The sequence below is a fragment of the Castanea sativa genome, chromosome 1, assembly GCF_040712315.1.
Source record: "Castanea sativa cultivar Marrone di Chiusa Pesio chromosome 1, ASM4071231v1".
NCBI lineage: Eukaryota > Viridiplantae > Streptophyta > Magnoliopsida > Fagales > Fagaceae > Castanea > Castanea sativa.
Window position 1 is genome coordinate 80,683,615 of NC_134013.1, and position 23,617 is coordinate 80,707,231.

The window sequence follows — 23,617 nt, forward strand, 5'->3', positions numbered from 1 at the left end:
AGGCCAGAGGAGGAAGACGTTGAGAAATTAGTAGGCCATTGAAGAATGGCGTGGCAACTAATGCTTCGACTGCATCCTGCATATGACAAAAGGCCAAAGGTGCAAGTATAAACATAACTTTTTTCTTCTTGCGATCATTCAATTATCAATTAAAAAAAAGGAAAATGGTGGAATTTAAAAAATTCTACAATTATTGTCACAACTTGTCACATGGTAAGTTGTGAAAGATGAATGTCAAATAATAGATTTACACTCCCACCACTTATAACTTACTATATGTAAAAATTGTAAAATTTTATGACCCCCTAGCATTACTAAAAAGAAAATGACTTTTAATAAGAAAGAAAGTAATGTTATAATTACACGTGGGATCTACCATAATGCCTACTCTTTAAGAGAGTCCGGACAGTGCTCTAGAACTACGTAAAAATTGGCCACTGTTTGATAGCACCGAGCAGACGTACTTATTGCTGTGACCTTGCAGTCACTCTCTAAGGCCTCACTTAAAGTGGAGATAGAACGCTATCTTTTTCTACTGCCCCACACCACATTTAACTTTTCGTCTTTATAACGGATGGTCTATCTTTTTTCCTGTCTTTTTGAGAAACATAGTACGTGGTGTCTTGTTTTTAGTCTTTATCTTTTTTCCCGTCTTTTTGAGAAACATAGTACGCGGTGTCTTGTTTTGAATTTTCTTTTCAAAGTCAAGAAACAAGATGTGAAAAGGCTGGAGAATCTTGATCAGCTGGAACCTAACTTTGGGTGGGGAACATCTACCAAGAAAATGCATTGGTTGGGTTGGTAAAAAAAGTTATTAGCCTGAAAATTATGGGTCGTTGCATAATCTGAGGCGAAGGTTGACTCTGGTTGAGTTTGCGAGGGGCCAAGGCCTTGGTACTCATTTCATAAGCCCTTGCGTATTACAAGAATTGGACCCTCCCTAAAATAGGTTCCTCGTTTATTTCTGTTAAACGACAACAATATAAAATTGTGTAATTATTAATTCGCAAGTGAGTTTAAACAAAAGGTAAAAGAAAAATAAACTACTCCTTTAATAGGAAATTATAATTTTTCAAAAATTTTCAAACAAATTAGGGTTGTAACTTGTAAGTGAATCGAACTCTTTATGAATAATTTAGGTTTTGTTCAGCGTTTAAGTATCTCCAACATTATCGACAAACACAAAATCATCTATATTTTAGAGAGTTAAACTGTAAAATTGTGCTTCAGTAGCCTCTCTAAAACTCAAAAAGTTTTTTGCTAATGAATAGTCATTCTTTTTGCCTAAAGTGCTACTATTCATTAGCAAAAGAATAAAATGAAATAAAAAATTAACAAAACCGATTAAAATATTCAACTATTATTTCAACAGATACAAATCAAACTCACCTCCTTTCTCTCTCAATCGTCTCAAACTCAAGAGGGAGACATAGTAAAAAAAACAAAGACAAACTGCAATTTTTCTCATAAAACTAATCGAATCAGAAAAAAAAAGAAAAGAAAAGGGAACTCTGATCTAAAAGTAGGTGGCTCATCCTTCAAGTGACGATCTCTTTGCCAGCCTTTGTTCTCCGCTGGTGTCTGGTGATCTCTCTCTCTATCTCTCTTTGAACTAGAGATAACTTCACTAGTAGATGAAGAGGTGGGAATATGTGTGTGGGTGGAGAAAAAACAAAAGGGGAAAAAGAATAAAAGAAAATAAAGATAGAGAGGAGAAGAGTGGGTACGTGTGTGGAGGAGAAAAACCAAGAGGGAAAAAAGGAAAAAAGGAAAAAAAAGGTTTCGGGTTGGGCTAAATTCATTCCAAAGCACAAAAATTTTGATAAATTTCAAGACTAAGAGAGATAGATGAATTTCAAATAATATAGAACTTTTAAAAGATTTGCACAAGATTAACATATATTTGATAAATTTCAAATTATAATAAAAACTAACATAAAAAATAAAAGCAAGCATTAAAATTAAAATTAGATGATACAACATTAAAAGAGGAGGGGAGACAACTGAAATTACAGGAAACTTATAAATGAACATATTAATTAATACAATTTGTGTAACCTTAACAACATAATAAATAAATTTCTTAAATATTTTTTTTTATGTTTAAAAATTTGTACAAAAAATTATAAATCTTATATAATTAAATTTGTAATAACTATAACATCAATTAAGTAAAATAGAAAATTAAAAACTTTACTTATTATGATATCAATGTGATCCGTAGTTAATAAATCAATTTGTAAAATTTTTATAATAAAATTGAAAGTACGAATTTTTAAAATTTTCCTTTAATTTTTCACTCAAATGACACGGATGTGCATTTTGTGAGATTTGAATGAGTTTTGTCAACTGGTGCTCCAAGTTGGTGGAGAGTAGGTGAAATTGGTGCTCCAATTATCCTAGAAAAGTTTTAAACGTGGAGAGTAGGTGAAATTGGTGCTCCAATTATCCTAGAAAAGTTTTAAAGATGCACAAAATTGATGCTATCAGCTTCTTCATGTGCACTTTATTGTACATGTCATTGACTGGTTTGACTGCTTGGCCAAAAGAGAAAGTCTGTTTACAATTTTTGTTTTTGTTTTGGGTAAAATGGAAACTTCATTACAACAGGAAAACTAAGGGGGAAAGAGAGCTCAGAGAGCAGTCTGTTATGGAACATGCCAACAGCATCTGACCTTATAAGCTCTTCAAGATCCACAAGTGGATCGCTAAACAAAATAAACTTCCTAGTCTGAATAGATCCCATCTTCGCCAGGAAATCTGCACAAGAATTTGCTTCATGGTAGTAGTGACCTATTTGGACTTGGGGAATCCGGGAAAATAATTGCCTGCAGTCATCAATGATAGGCATGGCAAAACTATTAGAATAAGAGGGCTTAGATAGCAGACCAACAATAATTTTAGCATCAATTTGAATATCAACAGCACTATAGTTAAGATTATTGCAAAGACTAAGCCCATCATGGAGAGCCCACAACTCTGCCATAAAGCTGGTTGATAGCCCAATATTCCTTGAAAAACCTGTTATCCAACGCCCTTGATCATCCCGAAGAATGTCGCCCTCTCCAACTCTGCCAGGATTCCCAGTTGTTGACCCATTAGTGTTGAGCCGAACCTACCCAACCTGAGGCTTCTCCCATCTTACTCTCACCACGGTCTTGCTATCCAAATGTTTTGCATTAAGGATGCAATGCTGAAATTCCGAGGCTCTAAAAACAATGTTGTGGTGTATGTTTGATTGACAACCATGACAATGGTCGGTAAATGGTGTATGAAAAGTGCTTTTGATAAACAATAATGTATGAAAAGATGGAATAGTAAGATGCAATAACTCACATTAGAAAAAAAAAAAAAAAAAATTGTCCCCTGAATCGGGGGGGAGGGGGGGGGGGGGATTGCAATTGTCCTCTGATTCCCCCTAAAAGTCCTTTAGGTACTTTAGTAGTTATGTTCTTTGCCCCTTATAGGTCCTGAGTCTCTTGATAGTAAGAAAAAAAGAAAACCAAAGAAGCAAATTCTCGCCATAAACAAATCGAACCCCTGAGGCCTTGACATGGAGAAAGAGAAGAAGAAAAATGCATCTCCTACTTTAAACAAAGAAACCTACATTGAAATAAATGCCATCTTTATTTTTGGCAAAACTTGCCACTCTTTTACCATAAGTTACTCCACTTTCCCCCTTTTTTTTTATTTTTTTATTTTTTTATTTCACTTATCCTAAGTAAGTTATTTCTTTTCTCACAATAAATCAGGAACTCAAATTTTACAAAAAAAAAAAAAAAAAAAATCACTTTTAAGCCCTTAAGCAGTATAGCCTCCACTATTATACTTTTCTCCACCATCTCCTATGCTTCAATGTTTCAAACTTTTAGCTTTTTCTATCAACCCAAATTTTAGATACTTAGAGCATTAGTACCCGGTTTTCTATATGCCATATGTTGGCCCATTACTCGGTCTTTAGATTCTAATTTTTTTTACAATTGTGCTATACTACCATCATAAATTTATGATGGTACTGTAGCACCATTCTAAACATAAAAATTATATTTTATTCCCAAATATCTTCTTCTTCTTTTTTCTCTCTTCAGTCTCTCATCTCCTCTCTCTTTCATTCTGTTTCTTTCCCTTCTCTCTCTTGTTTTGCACTCTTATCTCTTCAAAGCCACCATGGCCTGACCCACCATCACCAAGCTAGGCCAAAGCCACTTACCATTCCCTGACCCAAGTCCTCAAAAATTTCAACAAAATCCGCTTCGTTCCAATTGAGCTTCCCAGTAGTGAATCAGTTATCAAAGATAGGGTTTTGCTCAACTGGCGTGTCGATTTTGGCTCCACCCTTGATGATTGCATCATTCTTGGCTCCAGAATGCCCTGTTTGTTGAAAACTGACTTTTCGCATTCCTCATACACCCTACTATAAATACCCTTATACCCATGAAATGTAGAGAGCTTCTAGAGAGAATTTTGAGAGAGAAACCCTAGAGAAAAACAAGATTGACTTATCCACAATCTTCATCCTTTAATTCTCTAAATTTCTCTAATGTCACCATCTCTATTGTCATATCCTTGAGAGGTACATTTAGCCAAATCCTATCTCACTTTACCCATATCAGTGAGGAGGTATTTTGGTGGTTGGGAAGTAATTCACAAGGGACCATTTCATTTGGTTGATGCAATGGGCAATTGCGGGATCCGGTAAGCTAGAGAAGACAAAGTTCGGCGTAACCCTATTAGAGCAAGAAGCTTTGAGGGCTTAGGTGCACTGAGTAAATTAGGCTTGGAGGGTTTTCTGCTATTCATGTATCCCAATTTTATTCTCTAGTGGATTATTAACTGCTTGGAGGGCGGCGGAGAGGTTTTTCGCCGAGTACTTCGGTTTTCTTTTTGATAACACATCGCCGTGTTATCTTTGTGTTTGCATCTCTCTTCCTTTACTCTTTACCTTTTGATTACTGTTGTGATTGTATTTAATTATGATTTAGAGTGTGTTAACATTTGCAAATAGTTTTTATTTCATATTTGACACATATATTGTTTGATTATAAGCTTGTGTTGGTGTTTTTGTATTTGAGGGTCTAAACGTTGTGTTATACACACTATTTGAACTTTTAATATATATATATATATATGTTCAAGTTATACTTAGTGTAACTCTTCTCTTTAGAGTTACACCCCGTTGGATTTAAGTAGATCCAACGGTTAAAAAAAGACTATTATTATTACAAATATTCTTATTAAGATCTCATTAATTACCCTAATTTATTACGTTCTAAGTCTATCTCTAAACCCAAAAACGTTTGACATCTCTCTCTCTCTCTCTCTCTCTCTCTCTGTACACAAGGCTTCACGTGAAGTTCTGATAATTCAATAATCACTGCTATATTGAACAATTGTAATTAAACAGATTAGCTACTGTACAGATTGATAACACTTTCGCATTGCATTGAGGTTTTTGTTTTTGTTATTTTTTTTTTCCATGTTTCAAGTTTTAATGAAAGTTGCATATATGTTTGGTTGTACTGTCTTAAGTATCTGCATTGCATCTTGCATAGTTCAAATTTCAAACTGAGAAAGACCAAAAAAAAAAAAAAAAAAAAAACCAAAGAAAAAAAAATTGAAACTGTTGTACATGAAGGCAATATAAGCAATAATCCAAGCACATTTATTTATCTCATAATTTATGTAATTGCTTGATACAACATTTTATTCATATAGATTTGCTCTTAATCAGCACCCTTATTTTGCATACTTGGGCTTTGTAGTCTTTCCAAAGCTGATCAACATTCTTCTCTAGCAGTTCGACTCTAAAAATTAGCACTATTGCAACATTCTTATTCAATTCAGCCACGAACCCATTTCTAAGACTATTGCAATAGTCCAAAAATCGAGCTGTAAGATCGTAGCCTTGATCCCATCTATTACCTTGCCCAGGCTTCACCTAGTGGCTAGGGGCATACCCTGCCTTCAACCTCACATAATCAGCAATTCTTTCAATTAATCCTAGTGGTGGAGTCAGGGACAGAGCCAGGATTTGAACCTAGGTGGCCAAAGCTTAAACTAATTTTTTTTTTTTTTTTTTTTTTTTTATGAAATAAAAACTAACATCTATTTCATATTCAACAAAATATTACGTTTAAAATAAGTGTTTCTTAAACATTTGATATTATAAAAATGTCAACAAAGTATAAAATATAAAATAAGTGTTTCTTAACATTTCAACACAATTATCAAAATGGAACTCGACGTTATTTTAGAAGAGATCCAAAAATATATATATTTAAGGGCAAATCTTAATTTTTCAAATTAAATATGTATACTAGTTTTTTTTTTTTAAATTGGGGGGCTATTAAGACCAAAATTTAAAATTTCAACACACACACACATATATATATGTCCTAGATTTTCTTTGGGGGTGGGGGGGAATGCCCCCCCCCCCCTTTTGCCCCACTGTAGGTCCGTCACTAGGTGGAGTACTTCGCACATTTCCATTCCACTACCATATGTGTGTAATTTCGTGGTATAACTCTTGTGATTTCGGCTTGTTAGTGTTCGCTTTTTTTTCTCTTTCCTACAGGCAACTTGTGGAGGTGGAGGAGACAGAGAGAGAGAAACGTAGAGAGAGAGAGAGAGTCAGATGTCAAATTTTGTTGGATTTAGAGATAGGTTTAGAATGTAATAAATGAGGGTAATTAATGAGATTCTAATAAAAATATTTGTAATAATGAAGGTCTTTTTTTAACTGTTGGATCTACTTAAATTCAATGGTTTAAAAAATGTGTAACTTGAACCCATCTCATATATATATATATATATATATATATATATATATATATATATATATATATATACAGACACACACACACACACACACACACACACATATATATATATATATATATATATATATGAAATGAGTTCAAGTTACACTTAGTGAAACTCTTTAGAGTTACACATTTTCTAAACCATTAGATTTAAGTAGATCTAACGGTCAAAAAAATGCACACATTAATGCTAATATTCTGATAAAGATCTCATTTATTATCTTTATTTATAACATTCCATACATATCTCTAATCCCAAAAATAGGTATATTTTTCTCTCTGCTCTGTCTTTCTCATCCACTACACGTTTCTCTCTCCTCCATTGCTCTTCCACCTCTATTTTCATAAGGTTCCACCTCCATAGCTATATAGAATATGATGAATCAAAAACTTGAACTAATTAAACATAAGGCTGAAGTAAATAACTTAAAAATTGAAACTAACCTTTTGCAGAGAACAAATGAAGTGCATGCATGCACTGGAAAATATATATTCCTTGTTGAAATTCTTCAGAAGCTTTGGGCAAAATTTGTTTGGATTTTGTAGTTTATTAGAACTATTAAACCAACATCTTTGATTTCGGTGAAACAAATTAACAAAAATTAAACTCAAATAACGTGGAGGGTGAACATGGGTTTGAATATTCCAATATTATGGACTTATGGTTATATAGAATTGAATGGAAGGTTCGTGTTAAACAATTTGGGCTTTAAAGATTAGTACACTTGGGTCAACAAAGTCACAGGCGTCGTTGATATTTGTGATTATTGGTCGATTTAAACAGATTTATTCCCAAAGCTTCTTGAAGAATTTCAACAAGGAATATATATTCTCCAGTGCATGCCTGCGCTTCATTTGTTCTCTACAAAATGTTAGTTTCAATTTTTAATTTATTTACTTTAGCTTTATGTTTAATTAGTTTGAGTTTTTAATTCATCAAATTCTATGTGGCTGTGGAGGTTATGAAAATGGAGATGGAAGAGCAATGGAGGAGAGAGAAATGTGTAGTGGATGAGAAAGAGAGAGCAGAGAGAAAAATATATTTATTTTTGGGATTAGAGTTAGGTATGTATGTTATAAATAAGGATAATAAATTATATCTTTATTAGAATATCAGCATTAATGATTACATTTTTTTGATCGTTGGATTTACTTAAATCCAATGATTTAGAAAAGGTGTAACTTGAACCCATCTCTCTCTCTCTCTCTCTCTCTCTATATATATATATATATATATGATCATATTCAGTTTTTGACAACAATTACATATACACATAGGGGTGTTCACCAAACCGCAGAAATTGCACCAAAACTGCCCGAAAAATGGCATAGCTGCACTACACCACAAGTAACAATGCACCGCACTGCATGGTGCAGTGCAGTTTGCAGTTTTATAATAAGAAAACTGCACAAACGGCACCACATCGCACCCTTTCTATATATTAATATATTTATTTTTAATATTAAATATATTATTAATAGTTTAATAACCATAGGTTTCCAAAAAAAAAAAAATAATAATAACCCTAGCAATTATTGATTAGGAAGGCCAGCCCAAAATAAAGAAAAACTAACTCAACAGTTTAAAACTTAGCCCAAAATAATGGAAAAATTCAGTTTTGAGTTGGGCAAGAAAAACCCAAATTTTGAAAAATATACCAACTTCAAACCTTTTAAACTGCATCTTATATATCGCATTGCACATATGACCGCAAAAATGAGGTGCGGTGCGATTATGGTTTTTGCTAAACCGCATCACAAAGTATGGTGCTAAAAATAGCCCAAAACTGCACCACACTGCACCACGAACACCCCTATACACATGTTTATAAGAAATTCATATTGTTATTCTTGCATTGTGTGGGAGCTTTTTGCGTCAATGGGCCAAAACCCGTCTACTACACCAAGGCCTGTGAACTAGTGGATAAGAGAGTTGGGACTAGCCTGGTGAGATTATGCTATAGACTAGCTTGTGCACAAGCTAGACATGCCCAATGCTTAGACAATAGATTTTACAGGGTGGGGCGGGGCTTTGTAGGGCCCTAAGGGGCTAGGATGGGGTGAGAAAATTTTCCCCAACTTACGGGGCGAAGCAAGGATGAGGTAAGACAAAACCATGCGGGGCGAGGACAAAAACCCCATCCTTCGGCCCCGCCCCATTGTCATCCCTAACTATAGCAAAACAACTGATACAACAAATATAAACAATGAGATACTATAGTTGAATAATTGGCAACATGGATCACTATGGCAGCAAAATAATAACGTAAATGTCAAATAAGTTAAAAGAAGTCATTGCATGACAATAGCAATCTCTAGGCAAACATGATGACGTTAGTTCTCTCTCCTAGTTTTGGGTTGAGTCTTTTAGTAAGAATAGGTCCTAAAAGGGAACCAAACCCCAACACGGATAACATTATTGGAAGTTTTCGCCATTGAAGTTACTCGTGCTTAAGAATGGGCCTAAGTGGTTTTGGATTATGATTTATAGAATCCCAGAGAGTGGGTATGTCCAAAGGAGAGAAAAGATGGTCTATTGATGTATGCCCCTATTTCTACCATATTTTCTCTCTTCCTTTTTTCTCCTTTCTTTCTTAGGTCCTATTACTCTTAGTTTCTTCCTCCCCTCTTCGTGGGTTCCTCTTCCCCTTTTATATTGCTTGATTCCATGAGATTTCTCCCTTTTGTCCCTAAGGCTCCACCAACCGTTTTTGGCTTCTTGTGGGCATCCTTTCACGATCACCCACTAACTTTGGCTAAAATTCATTTTAGTCCTCCAACTTTACTTTTGTTTAATTGAATCTTCTAAGTTTCAAATTATTTCATTTCAGGCTTTTAGTCAAATTTCGTTAAAAATTACTGATAAGTATGCAATTAACTAATAAAAAAATTAAAAAATAATTCTCACATGAAAAATCTATAAAAACATCTTTATTAATTTTACAAATTTTTTTCATGTGAGAAAAACAATTTTTTAGTAGCATATTTTTAACGAAATTAGAGGAAATACCTTAATTGAATAAATTTGAAACTTAGAGGACTCAATTGAACGAAAGTAAAGTTAAATGACTAAAATTAATTATATTCAAATTTAAACGGTGCAATTTGCATTTTAGCCAAAAATTAAGACTTTCAATGCTCATTAGCATAATAGTACAGTTATTTAATATTTACATAAACTTCTCTCTCATATGGCAGTGAGTCCCACTAATTAAAAATGGAAGAGCATGCATTTATTGTCCTTTCCCAGTGTTAAATAATTACTTAGCATAATAAATGTGTTTAATTAATGAGATCTACAATTATGTGAGAAGGGAGCAAACATTTATTTTATTCCCTTGATAAATAATTACACTACTTTTATGAGTAATTAATTATTCAATAAAGAGATAATTTTTATAAACGTTGATGGTTTGGAAAATGAGATCCATCTATTTATATAATAAAATTATGAGAGAATATATAATTACTATTTATCAAAACTTTTAAACCTAAAAGGCAATAGCTTAAGGTTAGTGAAGGAATGTTCCATATAGAAAAAATGAAGAAATGAAAATTCTTAATACAATACTTTATATCGAATAAGAGCTAAATATGACATTTATCTTAAGAAAGAAGAAAAGTATAATGACTTTCTTTAAACTTTATGTCTCATTCTGTTTGTAGGTAGACTTTGCACATGGAAAAATGACTTGAAGTAAGATATTTTATAAAATTAATAGTATTGTAGCTCAACTAACATCTCTTGGTATTTTCAACAAAAATTTCTAGAGTTCAAATCCCCTATCTCCCATTAAACTCTTATTTATATATGTAATACCTGAAAAGAAAAAAAAAAATTAAAAAGGAGGGGTATTTAAGTAAATTTGTTTATGGAGTCAAGTGTTATAATTAAAATTACTAAGGGGTTTTTAGAAAATAAGGTTGAAACCCTAGTTTATATAGTCTAATTTAAGTCAACGTATTCTGATAGATGTTTGGAGGGAGGAGACTAGCCAAAATACTCAAGTAGAGAAGGTTTGACTGCACAATTAAGGTAAAAGTCTAAGAATCTCTCTGGTCAAATCTAAGTGTTACTTGGAATTAGAATATATTTTATGTTGGTATTTTGGACACTAGTGAAATTATCAAAAAATTTTATGCGTAAGTGTGAACAGAGAAGGGTTGGAATTTGGGTGATGAATCTTTTTTTTCACTACATGTCTTCTCTGTAATATGCTTTATTCGGGTGCTTTGTTGGTCATGAAATTTCTCTGGGCGCATACTATGTTTTGTAGACATTTATTATAAGAAACCAGTGGACTATAGGTTAGACCACCAATAGTCCAATAGATTATTAGACTTCAGAGTCTATGGAGATAAGAAATAGAGACTTTTGTTAAAGGTTGAACAGCTTTACAGGGCATTCATTCAATCCTTATATATATATGCTTTGACTTTTCAACCCAAATGGTTATGTGAGGAGAGTCTTATATTTATTTCACAGTGCTTTGGATTTTTCTGCGTGAAACAAATTTTAAACAAGTCAATACAAATGATAGAAGGTGGAATATAACTAGAGAAACCGTGGGAGAGTTAATACTGAGAAATTATTGGGTACTTTAGAAGTTTCTCCTTTGGTCAAATATATTGCAAGTTATTCCTATTATTTGATTATTGAGTAAATGGTGCTTTAAAATTCTTAGGTGATATCTAAGGATTTTAGAGAAAGTGTTAGGGAGAAGTTCTTTGTGGTGAGCTAACTGAGGTAAGTAACCTTATCCTAATTGGGTTTTATTTTGCTTATATTAATGTATTCTTAACTACTGAAAATTTGTTTATAATTGTTACAATTTTATTTCTATTGTATTACTAATTTCAAGTAAAGAATTTTCACAAATATATATGAGCATTGAATATAATTTTTATTTTATTTAATTGTTTTTTTTTGGGGTATTTTGATTTAAGGTAAAGAATATAAAATATCACAAATATATTTAAATACTGAATATAAGATTATATATATGTATTTGAATGAGAGTTATTTTTGGTTTGAACTATGATTTCATATATATATGATTATGAACAATCTGACTATGTATTGATTCTGATACCCAAACCAATAGGGGTTATTCATTGGTGCTTTGATACCCAGCCAATGGGAGTTATTCATTGGTACTTTGATACCAAAACCAATAGGAGTTATTCATTGGTACTCTAATACCCAGCCAATGGGGGTTATTTATTGGTACTCTGATACTCAGCCAATGAGGGTTATTCATTGGTACTCTGATGCCTAGTCACGGGGATATAGCGTGACCATAGTCATAAGATTATTAAGAAATATGAATTGCATCGAATATTTGAATTATTTTGAGTCCTTAAACTACATATATGATTATGGAAATGTTTGAGTATTAGAACTATTTTGAGACACAAACACTGCTTATGAGTTTTGGAACGTATTGTAAGTTATGGCTTCTGCATATATGAGAAACTGACTATTTTCTAAAGCATCTATGATATATTTGTAAGAGTAAAGTATGTGATCTATGTGCAACCTATTATTTTAAGACTATGAAACTTTTTTAGTTAATTTGAAAACACATAGTATATTATAACTTTTGAAAACACATATTACATCTTATACTTTATGGATCTATTACTTGATAGAATTTCATAGGATTTTGGTTACTTATTGAGTTGTCACTCACCTCGCTCTTTCTCCTTTTAGATTTTGATTAGGAAGAGTAGCATATGTTTGGGCTTCCGCTGGGATATGCGCATGAGTGAAGTTTAAGAAATCAATGGAATAAGATTTGAATTTTTATGTTTGAGATTACCATTTTGTGGGGACCTTTAGATTTAAAGGGTTTAGTTATTTTTATTTTGATGTTGGAAGATTATTATTTGAAGATCTTTTGATAATTTCATTATTGAGGATATTTTCAGATTTATTGATGAAATTTTCTTTGAGGATAACTCTTTAATTGTTATGAGGGCCTTACACACTTGTAGGGTGTAAACTTTATAAGTGTGTGGCTGTTGTCACATGCCTAGCTCTTACTTGAATTTGGGGTATGACAATATATATATATATATATATATATATATATATATATATATATATATAATGTATACAAAGTGGACTTTGTGTTCTTCAAACTTGATTAATTATATGTTGAATTTCATATTTGAGTTTTGTTTTTTTTACTAGAGATTTGAGTTCTAATGTAGGTCTCTTTTTTTATAAATCATATTAGAAAAGATAGATTATAACTCAGAATACAATATTATAAAAGATAAAACATCACTTTGATACAATATTAGCAAAAATAGGACATAGTTTGATACAATATTTGAAAATATAGAATATAACTTTAATAACATATTAGAAAAGATAAAACATAATTTTGATAGTATATTAGAAAAGATAGAACATAGCTATGGCACTATATTAGAAAAGATCAGACATAACTTTAATACTAATTAAAAAAATTTAGAATGCAACTTTGGTACTATATAAGAAAATAGAAATAGCTCTGATACAATATCAGAAAAGAAAAAACGTTACTCCTATACCATTTTACAAAAGGTAAAAAAATAACTTTAATATCATGTTAGAAAAGATAAAACATGGGTCTGATATCATATTAAAAAAGATAAAACATAATTCTAATACTATATTATAAAAGAAAGAACATCACTTTGGTACCATATTAGAAAGAATACAACATAGCTATGATACCATATTAAAAAAGATGAAAGATAACTTTGATACCATACAAAAAATATAAAACATAACTTTGACACCATATTAGAAAATAAATCATAACTCTAATATTATATGTAAGGACACAATTCAAATTCCCAATCTATGAATGAAAGGAAATGGGCTTGAAGGGCATTTTTTACAATAAATTTGTAGAGGATGGGTTTAGAATCTAGATTTTAAGGATGGTTTTAGATAACAAGGAAAAGAATGGGCTTCGGGCCCAATGGCACGAAATAAAGAGTTATTTGCAAGAGTATAACTGAAAGCTCATTCTCGGACACAATCCGAGGATAGTTTATAATAGTATTTTTCTAATGTTGGATACAAATATCGATTTATCATATACTATTGACCTTCTACTTCACTGAAAAAGCCTCCCTTTCTTCGTAGGTCTTCCCCTTTATTTATACTTCCTTCTCTTCTCTTCATCATCTTCCACCTCATGATTGTAACGCTAGCTTTGGATACTTGTCCCATCAATTCTTTCCCAAAGTCCTCTGGGGTCAGGGACCAAGTTTCGAACCTAATGCTCAGGTCCCATCTTCCCCTCTCTGCAGTCATTTATATCAATCACAGAGCTTTTAATGCATGGGCGGTGGTAGCAGCTTTACCTTCGATATTCCACCGCTCTTCCTATTGTCCTCCACGTATGTCGTGTCTTCCCGTAGTCATAGGATTTCTTATAGCATAGTCCTCGGACTCCAAACCTCTCTTCTTATGACCTCGGCTTAACAATCTGAGGACAAATCTATTCCTCGAACAAATCTATTCCTCGAACGTAATTGGTCACTCGTTTATCATATCTTTACTTAACATTTCTTTATTAGATACATTCAGATACTCCAAGATCATTTGATGTCCTCGGATTTGGGTTTCTAGCCCAAAAGACTTCGTTGGGCCATCCTTGGTAAATTACTGGGCCCAATGCCCCTACATTATATTAGAAAAGCTAAAACATAATTCTAATACCATATTACAAAAAGTTAGAAAACAACTTTATTACCATATTAGAAAATATAGAACATAACTTTGATACTATATTAGAAAATATAAAACATAACTTTGATACCGTATTAGTATTTAGAACATGGCCCTGATACTATATTAAAGTTGTTGAGAGATTAAGAGAGATAATAAAGAAAAAACAAAAGTAAGGATTTAATGTGGTTCGGTGTAATGGCCAACGCTCATAGAAAAAAGAACCCTTAATGATTATATCTTTCCTATCAAAGTGTGTTGCGTTGAATCCAATGTAGGGTTTATTTAGTAGAAAATCCTAGGCTATATGACCTTAAATTAACCCTATAATTAGTTTTCTTGCTATGCAGGACATGAGACTATAATAAATTTGAACCTCTTACACCATAATATCACTACTATATGTATTAATAGATTAGTGATTATGTTAGGGCATGTTTAGTAAGAGTACTTAAATATAGTTTTTTGTTTTGTGATTCATAAAATGATAGGTCCCATACTTGAATTTTTTGTTTGGCAGATGTTCTCTAAATACAATTTTTAGAAAATTGTATCCTATTTTCTTTGTTCAAAATAAGATTTTGAAAATGGCTGAGAGGATGTTTTCAAGATACAAAAAATGTTTATTTTTTAAGGCATAGTTGTAAATAAATTGAAAATAATGGACTCCACATATTTGTTCAAACTCTTTTATTTCTTAAATTAAGGAGTTTATCTTTATCACAAAAAGAATTCTTCCACTTCAAATTTGAAACTTATTATTATTAAAAAAGAAGAAGAAGTCACATTAGCTCTATTTCCTTATCATTATCCACAAAAAAAGTAATTTACAAATTTTACACCTTACTTTTTGTAATTTTTTTAAGAAAAAAAATCTCACAAATAGAAATGGTCTCCCAAACAGAAATGGTCTCCCAAACAATTTTTTTTTGTTTTTAGTATTTTAAAAATTGTTCTTAAAAGTAGAAGCTAAACACGTATAATATAAAAATTATTATTTGAAAACTAATTTCAATTACAATTTTTTGAAAATTATTTTTATACTATTTGGCTGATGCGTAGGAGGTGGGGGCCAATCCTTACTCTTATGGGGCCGGGTTTTAAATAAATTAAAGTGGGCTGTGCTTTATCTACTGTTAGAAGGTTTTTAAAAATATTTTGGGGGAGGGGGGGGGGGGGGATGGGGCATGGTCCACCGTGGTTCCCCCTACACATAATGTGGCTCCGCCCATGAATATAAGGTGAAATGCTAAAGCTGAGATAGTTAGTTTTAACAATTCTTGAATGGTTAGGTAATTCAAAAAGGTTTCTTTTTCCATTTGGCACCGCTAAAGATCACTTTAAATATTACAGGATTATGGAGTGAAAGTAATGCTTGATCGGAATGTGTATTTGGTTGACATTGTCCGAGAACAAATTGGTAGGGTCTTGACACTTGACTCAATTGTGGGAGGCAAGCTATGGAAAAGAATTGAGTCAATTGACATGCTCATCTTCAAAACATGGCATTGGTGGAACCGTAGGGGACCATCTCAACCGTACAGTCCCATACAATTACTGTGGGGAGTAAAAGGACCCGAGCAGGTATTTGGGCCTTTGGGCTCTGACAAGAAAGGCCGATCCGTTCTTGATTAAAAGCCTATTAGTACTGCAAATCGGCCCATATGCCGAGGGTCCGATGATACATCCAATGAATTTCTCCTCGGATAGACCCAAGAGAACTCGGAGATTCGCTATAAAGATCAAGGTAGAGTTCCGGAAAGACTGTTGGTTAAAAGGGGGATCCCTGAACCCTTTAGATGCACTGGTGTTAGAAAAATATCTTAGGTGAAGGCTGCCACCTCCACATTAAAGACCCTACACCTACCTCCCTGGCTGCATTAATGGGAAAGTGACCCCTGAACAGTAGAACTGAAACTTCTGGTTACTATTTAAAGCACTAAGAGAAGAAGTATCTAGGGGGAGAAGATTTGAGCAACACGTGGATAAAGCACCAAGAGAAGAAGTATTTAAGGGGAGTGAAGGCCAAAGAAAAGGGGATCGATCGGTCACCAAGAAAGAAACTAAGAATTGTAACCTTTAAGAAAGAAAGAGAAATAATACAGAAGTTGTCCTCCGCTTATGTCCGAGGAAGCTCCTTTGCAATAATTATTTACTATTCGCCAGTATTTTTACACCTTAGCCTGTTTATCAAGTTTCCAGCACCTCTAAACTAGATTTCAAACCCACACTCTACAAATTTCATTGTTTAAGGCTCATTGGGCCTGAGCCCGCAGTTGTTTTTGGGGTCCAGGTGCAATTGTGCGCTTACAATTACCTTACCTTTTCTTCTTTTCTCTTCTCTTTTATTTAAGTTTTAAAATAGAAAATGTTTGAAACTAAATTATTGTTGTCAGGTTTAAAAGATAACCAATTGTTTTGATTTGTTAGATGGGATTACATCCAAATAGGAACACAGATTATGAAGGACATGGACCGTTTGCTTGCTTTTGAGACGGCACTTACAACATGGGCCGGATGGGTGGATTCAAACATTGATCCTACCAAGACTAAGCTTTTTTTCTAAGGAATTTTCCCATCTCATTACAAGTAATCACTTTTTTCTATGTTTTCTTTTTGAAAGAAAATACATGTTAACTCTTAATTAATCTTAATGTTTACTGGCCTTTATCAAAACCACATAGTTTCGTTCTCTTTTCATTTTTAATAATAAAAAAATAAGAGAAATTATATTTTATTCTTTAAATCTACACTCACTTTTTCACTTACCCTTAAAGTATGAAAATCAGGGGCGGCGCTACACTATATTCAAGGGCTCAAATGAACCCCTGGCTTAAAATATATATATATATATATATATATATATATATATAATATTTTTGTTAGTTCAATACTTTAATTTTTTCTTAAAAATATTTTTGCACACACTTATTACAAATATTTCCGACTCTAAGAGTAAAGAGTAAGTGTTTGTGAATTGTAATTGCTACTTTTTTTTTTTTTTTTTTAAATTTATATTATGTGTGTGAGTGTGTCTAATATTAATTGTGTGCATTACTTTTTGTTATAATGTTATTTGTGTGGACTATGATGTGTGTGGATGTTTGTGTGTACAATATAAATATAATATAAATTTATATAATTTAATAATTAAGAAATAGAGATGTTGTGTTATGTATGTGTGTGTGTATTGTTATCATGTTATAAAAACTTTTTGTTATAAAGTTAGTAAAATTCAAGAAAAAAATTTGTAAAGTTAGTGATTGTCCAAGCATTTGATTGGTTAAGTAAATACGTAGTGTATAATTTTATGTATGAATGAGTGTGGTTGTCTGCGTCAATAATTAATACAAAGCCAATGAGTTTGGTTTAGTTAATTAGTTTAAAATATTTTTATAAAAACTATAACAAATAGATAATAAAAATTGCATAAAAATAAAAATGTTAGATAAACTTAGCAAAATAAAATGGTCATAGGCTCATAGCTACCCACAATGACAATAGATATTCATAATGAATTATCATATAACAATTCGAAATTTGAAAACTTGTAAAAGGAAATTGTAAAACTTTATGTATTAATTTTTTTTTGGTCGGTAACTTGATATATTGAAGTTCTATTTTTATTAAAAATTTTTAATGACCCCCTCTAAACAAAATTCCTGGAGTCACTATTGATGAAAATGCACATTTACCCTTTAAACTATACCTCCTTTTACACTTACTCACTAAATGATTACTCATGGGATGTGGTGCAAGGTGTTACATGAGTAGTAGTTTAGGGGGGTAAATGTGCCATTTTATAGTTTAGAGAAACAAATATTACGCGAGTAATAGTATAGGGGATAAATGTGGACATTCTTATAGTTTTAGAAGTGTAAAAGGGATACATTTCAGAGGGTAAAGTGTAATTTTTCATAATTTATACTTTTAAACATTAGGAAAAAAGCTGATAATAGTGATCATCAACATGAAGGGCAATGTCTATTACACATACACAACAATACATTTTAGTTTTTGAACTAAAATCATGACTTGAAATTATGATTTTAGTTTTAAAAATAAATTGTGTTTACAGTGTGTGAATTTACAATTACCCCAACATGAATTCTGACCGCATTTTCATATTTCAACTGTAGTGGGAGCTTATGGAATGAACCAAGTGCAAAGAGCTGTGTCGGGCAAAAGCAACCAGTGTTTGGCTCAACATATCCCGGAGGTTTGCCACCAGCTGATGCGATGCTCAAGAGTGTATTGAGCAAGATAACAAAACCCGTCACATTGCTTGATATAACACCTCTCTCTCTGCTACGTAAAGATGGACATCCTTCCATCTATGGACTACTGGGGGGGCCAACCGCATTGGACTGCAGCCATTGGTGTCTTGCAGGTGTTCCTGATACTTGGAATGAGATTCTTTACAATCTTATTCTTTGTAATCGATTCTTGGAGATTAGCATTGAAAATTTGATACATTTTTTCGCAATAATAAGATCTTCGTTGCAAGCTTGTGAAATGAGTTGATTTCTTAAAATGAATTGAATGTGACTCAATCAATATAATTGAGAGCATATTAATGTGTTGTGGACATATTCACTAGTCGGTCATGATACACCATTTTTTTTGGCTTGTGTCCCAAATTGAAGTAAGGTAGAATGTAGGGTTTTAATTAATCCATGATAGGTGGATGTTGATACGTAAAAATATTTGGAAAGGATGAAAGGAATATTTAAATGAGAAAGAAGTATAATTTTTGTTGTTTCGAGGGAACCACTTTGGTATGTAATAAAAATAATAATAATGATAATATAAGGGATGAAATTTGAATTTGATTGAGAAAATCCTAACCTCTCGAGTTCAATTGGGATAAAATTTTATGATCTTTTATTGATGGTTCTCCCAAATGTATCCACATAATGCAACATTAAAGAATGTAGAAGATGAACCCACTACTCCTAAATGGTTACAGTAGCCATATCCTAGAAACTAAAATTCCACTAACATTAGCAATGCAATCAAAATAAACCTCAAATACCAAAAACAACCTAATCTCACTAACCTATATCTTAATAAAATTGTTAGGTTTTAAGTACTTAGGAACTAATGTATTAGAACTCTAATATGTATTGTTGGCAAACCATGATTAAAATAGGTGTCTAGTAGTGTTTTAGACTTGCTCAAAGTATGTTATTTATGTAAAGTTGGAATCGAGTTAACTGCAGAAGTTACTGTGCATTTCTGCCTAACTTGATCGATTGAGAATTAGACTCGACCGATCGAAAGTCGTGCAGATTATTTTTTTCTACAGATTTTCCAACTTAACCCTAAGCCTATATAACGTGTAGGGTTTTATGTTTTGCCCTAGGTATAAAAGGCAAATCCTAGCTACGTTTTTGTGGTTGCTCATATTACTGTTTATGTGAATCTCTTGTGAGATCAGAGAGGTGCTTGCCTTCACACAAGTTTTGGATTATCAAGAAGGAGATTACTTCAAGAACTTGATGATTGTTTAGTTGCTGCCATAAGAACTTAAAGATATACAAGCGGGAGTGCTTGTACTTGCTGGAGAATCCAAGAAAGAAGGAGTCCGTGATCTCGGAGCTTGCACGTGGTTGTGTTAGTAAGTTCTACTGGTGGGTAGCAATAGGATGTTAGTAGTCTAAATCGCTATTGTACACTTCGATTCTTTCATAGTGGATTCGGGTTTACCTTGAGGATAGCTAGGTTAAATCCTTCTCAGGTTTTTTACCAGTTTGGTTTTCCTGGGTCATCATATCTTTGTGTTTTTATATTCTGCACTTTACATTGATATGATTATATGATTGTGTTAACCTAGATCTAGAATTTGGACTAAGTAATAACTTGGCTTGTTAACTAGGTTAATCCAATTGTGGTTTAAGGGGTCTAAACAAACTCTACAAAAATGATACCTATAAACATGGTAATCCTTACAAACATGAAATGACTAATTATTATCATTAACAATTTTTTTTTAAAATTAAATAGTTAACAAATGTTCACTTTGAAATACTAAGGATATGTCCCCTCTCCAAGAAAGACTTTCCTATGCATGTGTCCTACTCCCACTAACCCATATCTTAAATGATACCTATAATATAAACATGGTAATCCCCACAAACATAAAATAACTACTATTTATCATTAAAAATTTCAAAAAAAAAAAAAAAAAAAGGTAACAAATGTTCGCTTAAAAATTTTAAGCATGCTGTCCTAATCAATCTTTCTTCCTCGATTGAGCACAATGGGACATCCAAAAAATATTGGTTTCTTAATTTCTTTTCCTATAATATGATCATAATTCAAGTCATAATGATACTATTTGATACTTTAAAAATGTGGTCAATTAGATTAAATTTCTGACAAGAGAGATTAATTTAATAAAATAGAATACCAAGAGTGCAGCATCTCCTACCTGCTAAAGAAAGTACCGAATTGTCATCATATGGGACTTGCCCCACAAAATAACCAAGTAGCTTCTTCTCTCTGGCATAAGAAACCTTCATTCTGATATCCTCAACATCATCAAAGCCGATCCAATTAATGGATCCGCTTGAGAAAAGTGGGTTGAAACAAGTCAAGTTTGTTGTAGTGCAAGTTGATCCGACTGTGCAGTAATTTACTACATATGTAGCATTATACATTATAGCAGCCCCATATCTCTAACATAACCCTTGATTTGATTATACCTCATGGCTCCACCATTAGTTGAAATGGCAGCAGGACCTGTTGCTGCAGCACCTATTGTGCTGTCGTTGGGGTTCTTCAGTGTCCACGCATAGCCATAGAAGGCAATCCCAAAACCAACTTGCTAGCAGGCAGGCCTCTACCAATCCATGCACCAATACCATAATCCGTGTTCGCCTGACTCGATGGGTCATATAAGGCTGCATGAGCACCGGTATAGTTTGACCATCCGGGCGCATGGTAGTCGTAAGTATTAACATGCACCCAATCCAAGTTACTCCGAATTGATTCCATAGGGAAAGAAACTGAATCTAAATTTGGTGAGTAAAGAACAGAAGCAGTCAAAATCAAGTCCTTCTGGCTAGAATTCTTTGCCTCAGAATTTACAGCTGCACGCCAATCTTGAAATAGCATTCCCATATATTGTGGTCATGTTGGAGCTTGTGTTTGCCAAAACCAAACTAAAGTCTAGGCCTTGAAAGCCATAAAGCCTGACTATCTTTATTGAAGAGTCGATTAAAGATTTTCTGTAAGAGGCGGTGCTGACCAATAATGAAAGGGTAGTGTGGTTTGCGTTTCAACCAGCAATGGAAAGAAGGGTGTTGACTGATGGGTTTTTTTGTCTAACAGTGTTTGTGAAGGTGGAGAAGCGTTGTTCATCACTGGATGATACAGAGAGCTCGTAGGAAGAAGAGTTTACACCAGCAAAAGCGCATATAAGGTGAGTAAAGAGGACGGAGTTTATGTCTGAAATGGGAAACTCGATGCTGGAGAACCAGTAACCTGCTTTGATCCAAGTTTGAGCTTTTGAAGACTTCAATTTTGAATAGAGAAGGATATGGAAAAGGACAATGATAATTTTGGACATCATTAATCCATGCTTGATCCTCAGGAGGAAATTAAAGGTGTATACAGAAATGATACCATCCGACATTTATATGTGGCCACACGCGTCCGCACATTTGTGCAAGGAGAGGACTTTGTGAGTACCATTGATAGGTGGGATTTAAGAGGGAGAAAGAGGGGAGAGGGGAAGGAAGAGGGTGACAAGTTAGAAGGTCTTTGAAGAATGGTGCAGCGTCTCATGCTTTGGCTGCATATGTCAAACGGTCTAAAGTATTTAGGAACTTGACTTTTTTGTTGTTGCTGTTGTTAAGTCCGTAGTGCTACTAACCGTGAACAAATTTAATCATAGTTAGTGTCAATAGTGTGTTTAAGCTGTAACAGGGGGTGTTTAAGCTGTAACATGTGCCTGTTACAGCTCAAGAAGAATTGCAGATTTAGGATTCTTGACACTTCCTCAACACGTGTAGAGAGGGAAAATTCCCGACCTATCACAAGCTAACACATCATACTATCAAGTCCACAAAATACAACCAATTACAAAGCGCCACGTACTGCTGCTAGGTTTTGCCATCACTATTCAGAAACCAATAGAAATTTGCCAAGTGTCATTGAAATAAATGCATAAAACGCATCAGCATGCGTAAGCGATGAAACAAGCAATCCTGCACGTGTAAGCGATGACGCAAGCAATCTAGCACGTGTAAGCGATGACATAAGCAGACCAATCAGGCTGTGACATGTGTCACCAATCAGACTCCGCTATGTGTCGCTCACCCACTCCCAAACTCCTATAAATAGAAGCCTTCCTAAGACATTAGGAGGACAGAAGGAAGAAGATATCTTGAGTTCAGAAATCCAGAAGTTTTGCTGGAATCAAGCCCTGAAGCCTCCATGAACTTCAAGAACTTCAACTTCGAATACGAAGAACATTCAAAGAGAAATCATCCAAATCATCTTCCTAGATCTCAAAAGTCACTAGAATCAAGCTTAAAAGCCTCCAGAAAACTCCAAGAGACCAAACCATCTAGAGCACAAGCAGCATCAAAGAAGATTCAGAAGTATAGAAACTTTGCCAGAATCAAGCCTTGAAGCCTCCAGGAACTTCAAGAACTTCAACCTCGAATACAAACAACATTCGAAGCAAAATCATCCAAATCATATTCCTAAATCTCAAAGTTCACTGGAATCAAGCTCAAAAGCCTCCAGGAACCTCAACACACCATAAATCAACAAAGCTCTACGGAATCAAGCCTCTAGAGCACCGAAGAACTTCCACCACAAACCTTCAAAGACGAAGAACACCAAGAACACGAAGAACGTGAATAACACAAAGACCAAAGAATTTCTAATAAGCTCATAGCTAGAGATTCATTGTAATTCCGTTTTAAAGATCTTCGATCCATTCTTCAGCTAAATTGAAGTACATTCGGTGTTTGAATCAAAATCACATTACCACAATTCCAATCAACAAATCTTTCAAAGAAATCGAATCAGAGGATCACTCTTTTGTAAT

The 23,617-nt window shown here is 33.4% G+C and overlaps 1 protein-coding gene and 1 pseudogene across 1 annotated transcript; one reads left to right on the forward strand and one right to left on the reverse strand.

Moving 5' to 3' along the window:
- The first annotated feature begins 45 nt into the window (after nucleotides 1–45).
- LOC142635271 (protein trichome birefringence-like 41) lies at nucleotides 46–19,077 on the forward strand (annotated as a pseudogene).
- A 2,259-nt stretch (nucleotides 19,078–21,336) lies between these two features.
- LOC142635279 (class V chitinase-like) lies at nucleotides 21,337–22,192 on the reverse strand. The gene is made up of 2 exons (XM_075809466.1): nucleotides 21,841–22,192; nucleotides 21,337–21,659 (listed from the first exon to the last, which is right to left on the reverse strand). Exons 1-2 carry the CDS (start codon nucleotides 22,190–22,192, stop codon nucleotides 21,337–21,339), a joined length of 675 nt encoding a protein of 224 aa, XP_075665581.1.
- Between the last annotated feature and the right edge of the window lie 1,425 nt (nucleotides 22,193–23,617).

Coding starts and splice junctions, on each gene's coding strand:
- LOC142635279 (XM_075809466.1), bottom strand. CDS start 22,192: ATGTCGGATGGTATCATTTCTGTATACACCTTTAATTTCCTCCTGAGG. Junction 21,660..21,840: donor CACCCTTCTTTCCATTGCTG/GTTGAAACGCAA, acceptor TGCTATTTCAAG/ATTGGCGTGCAGCTGTAAAT.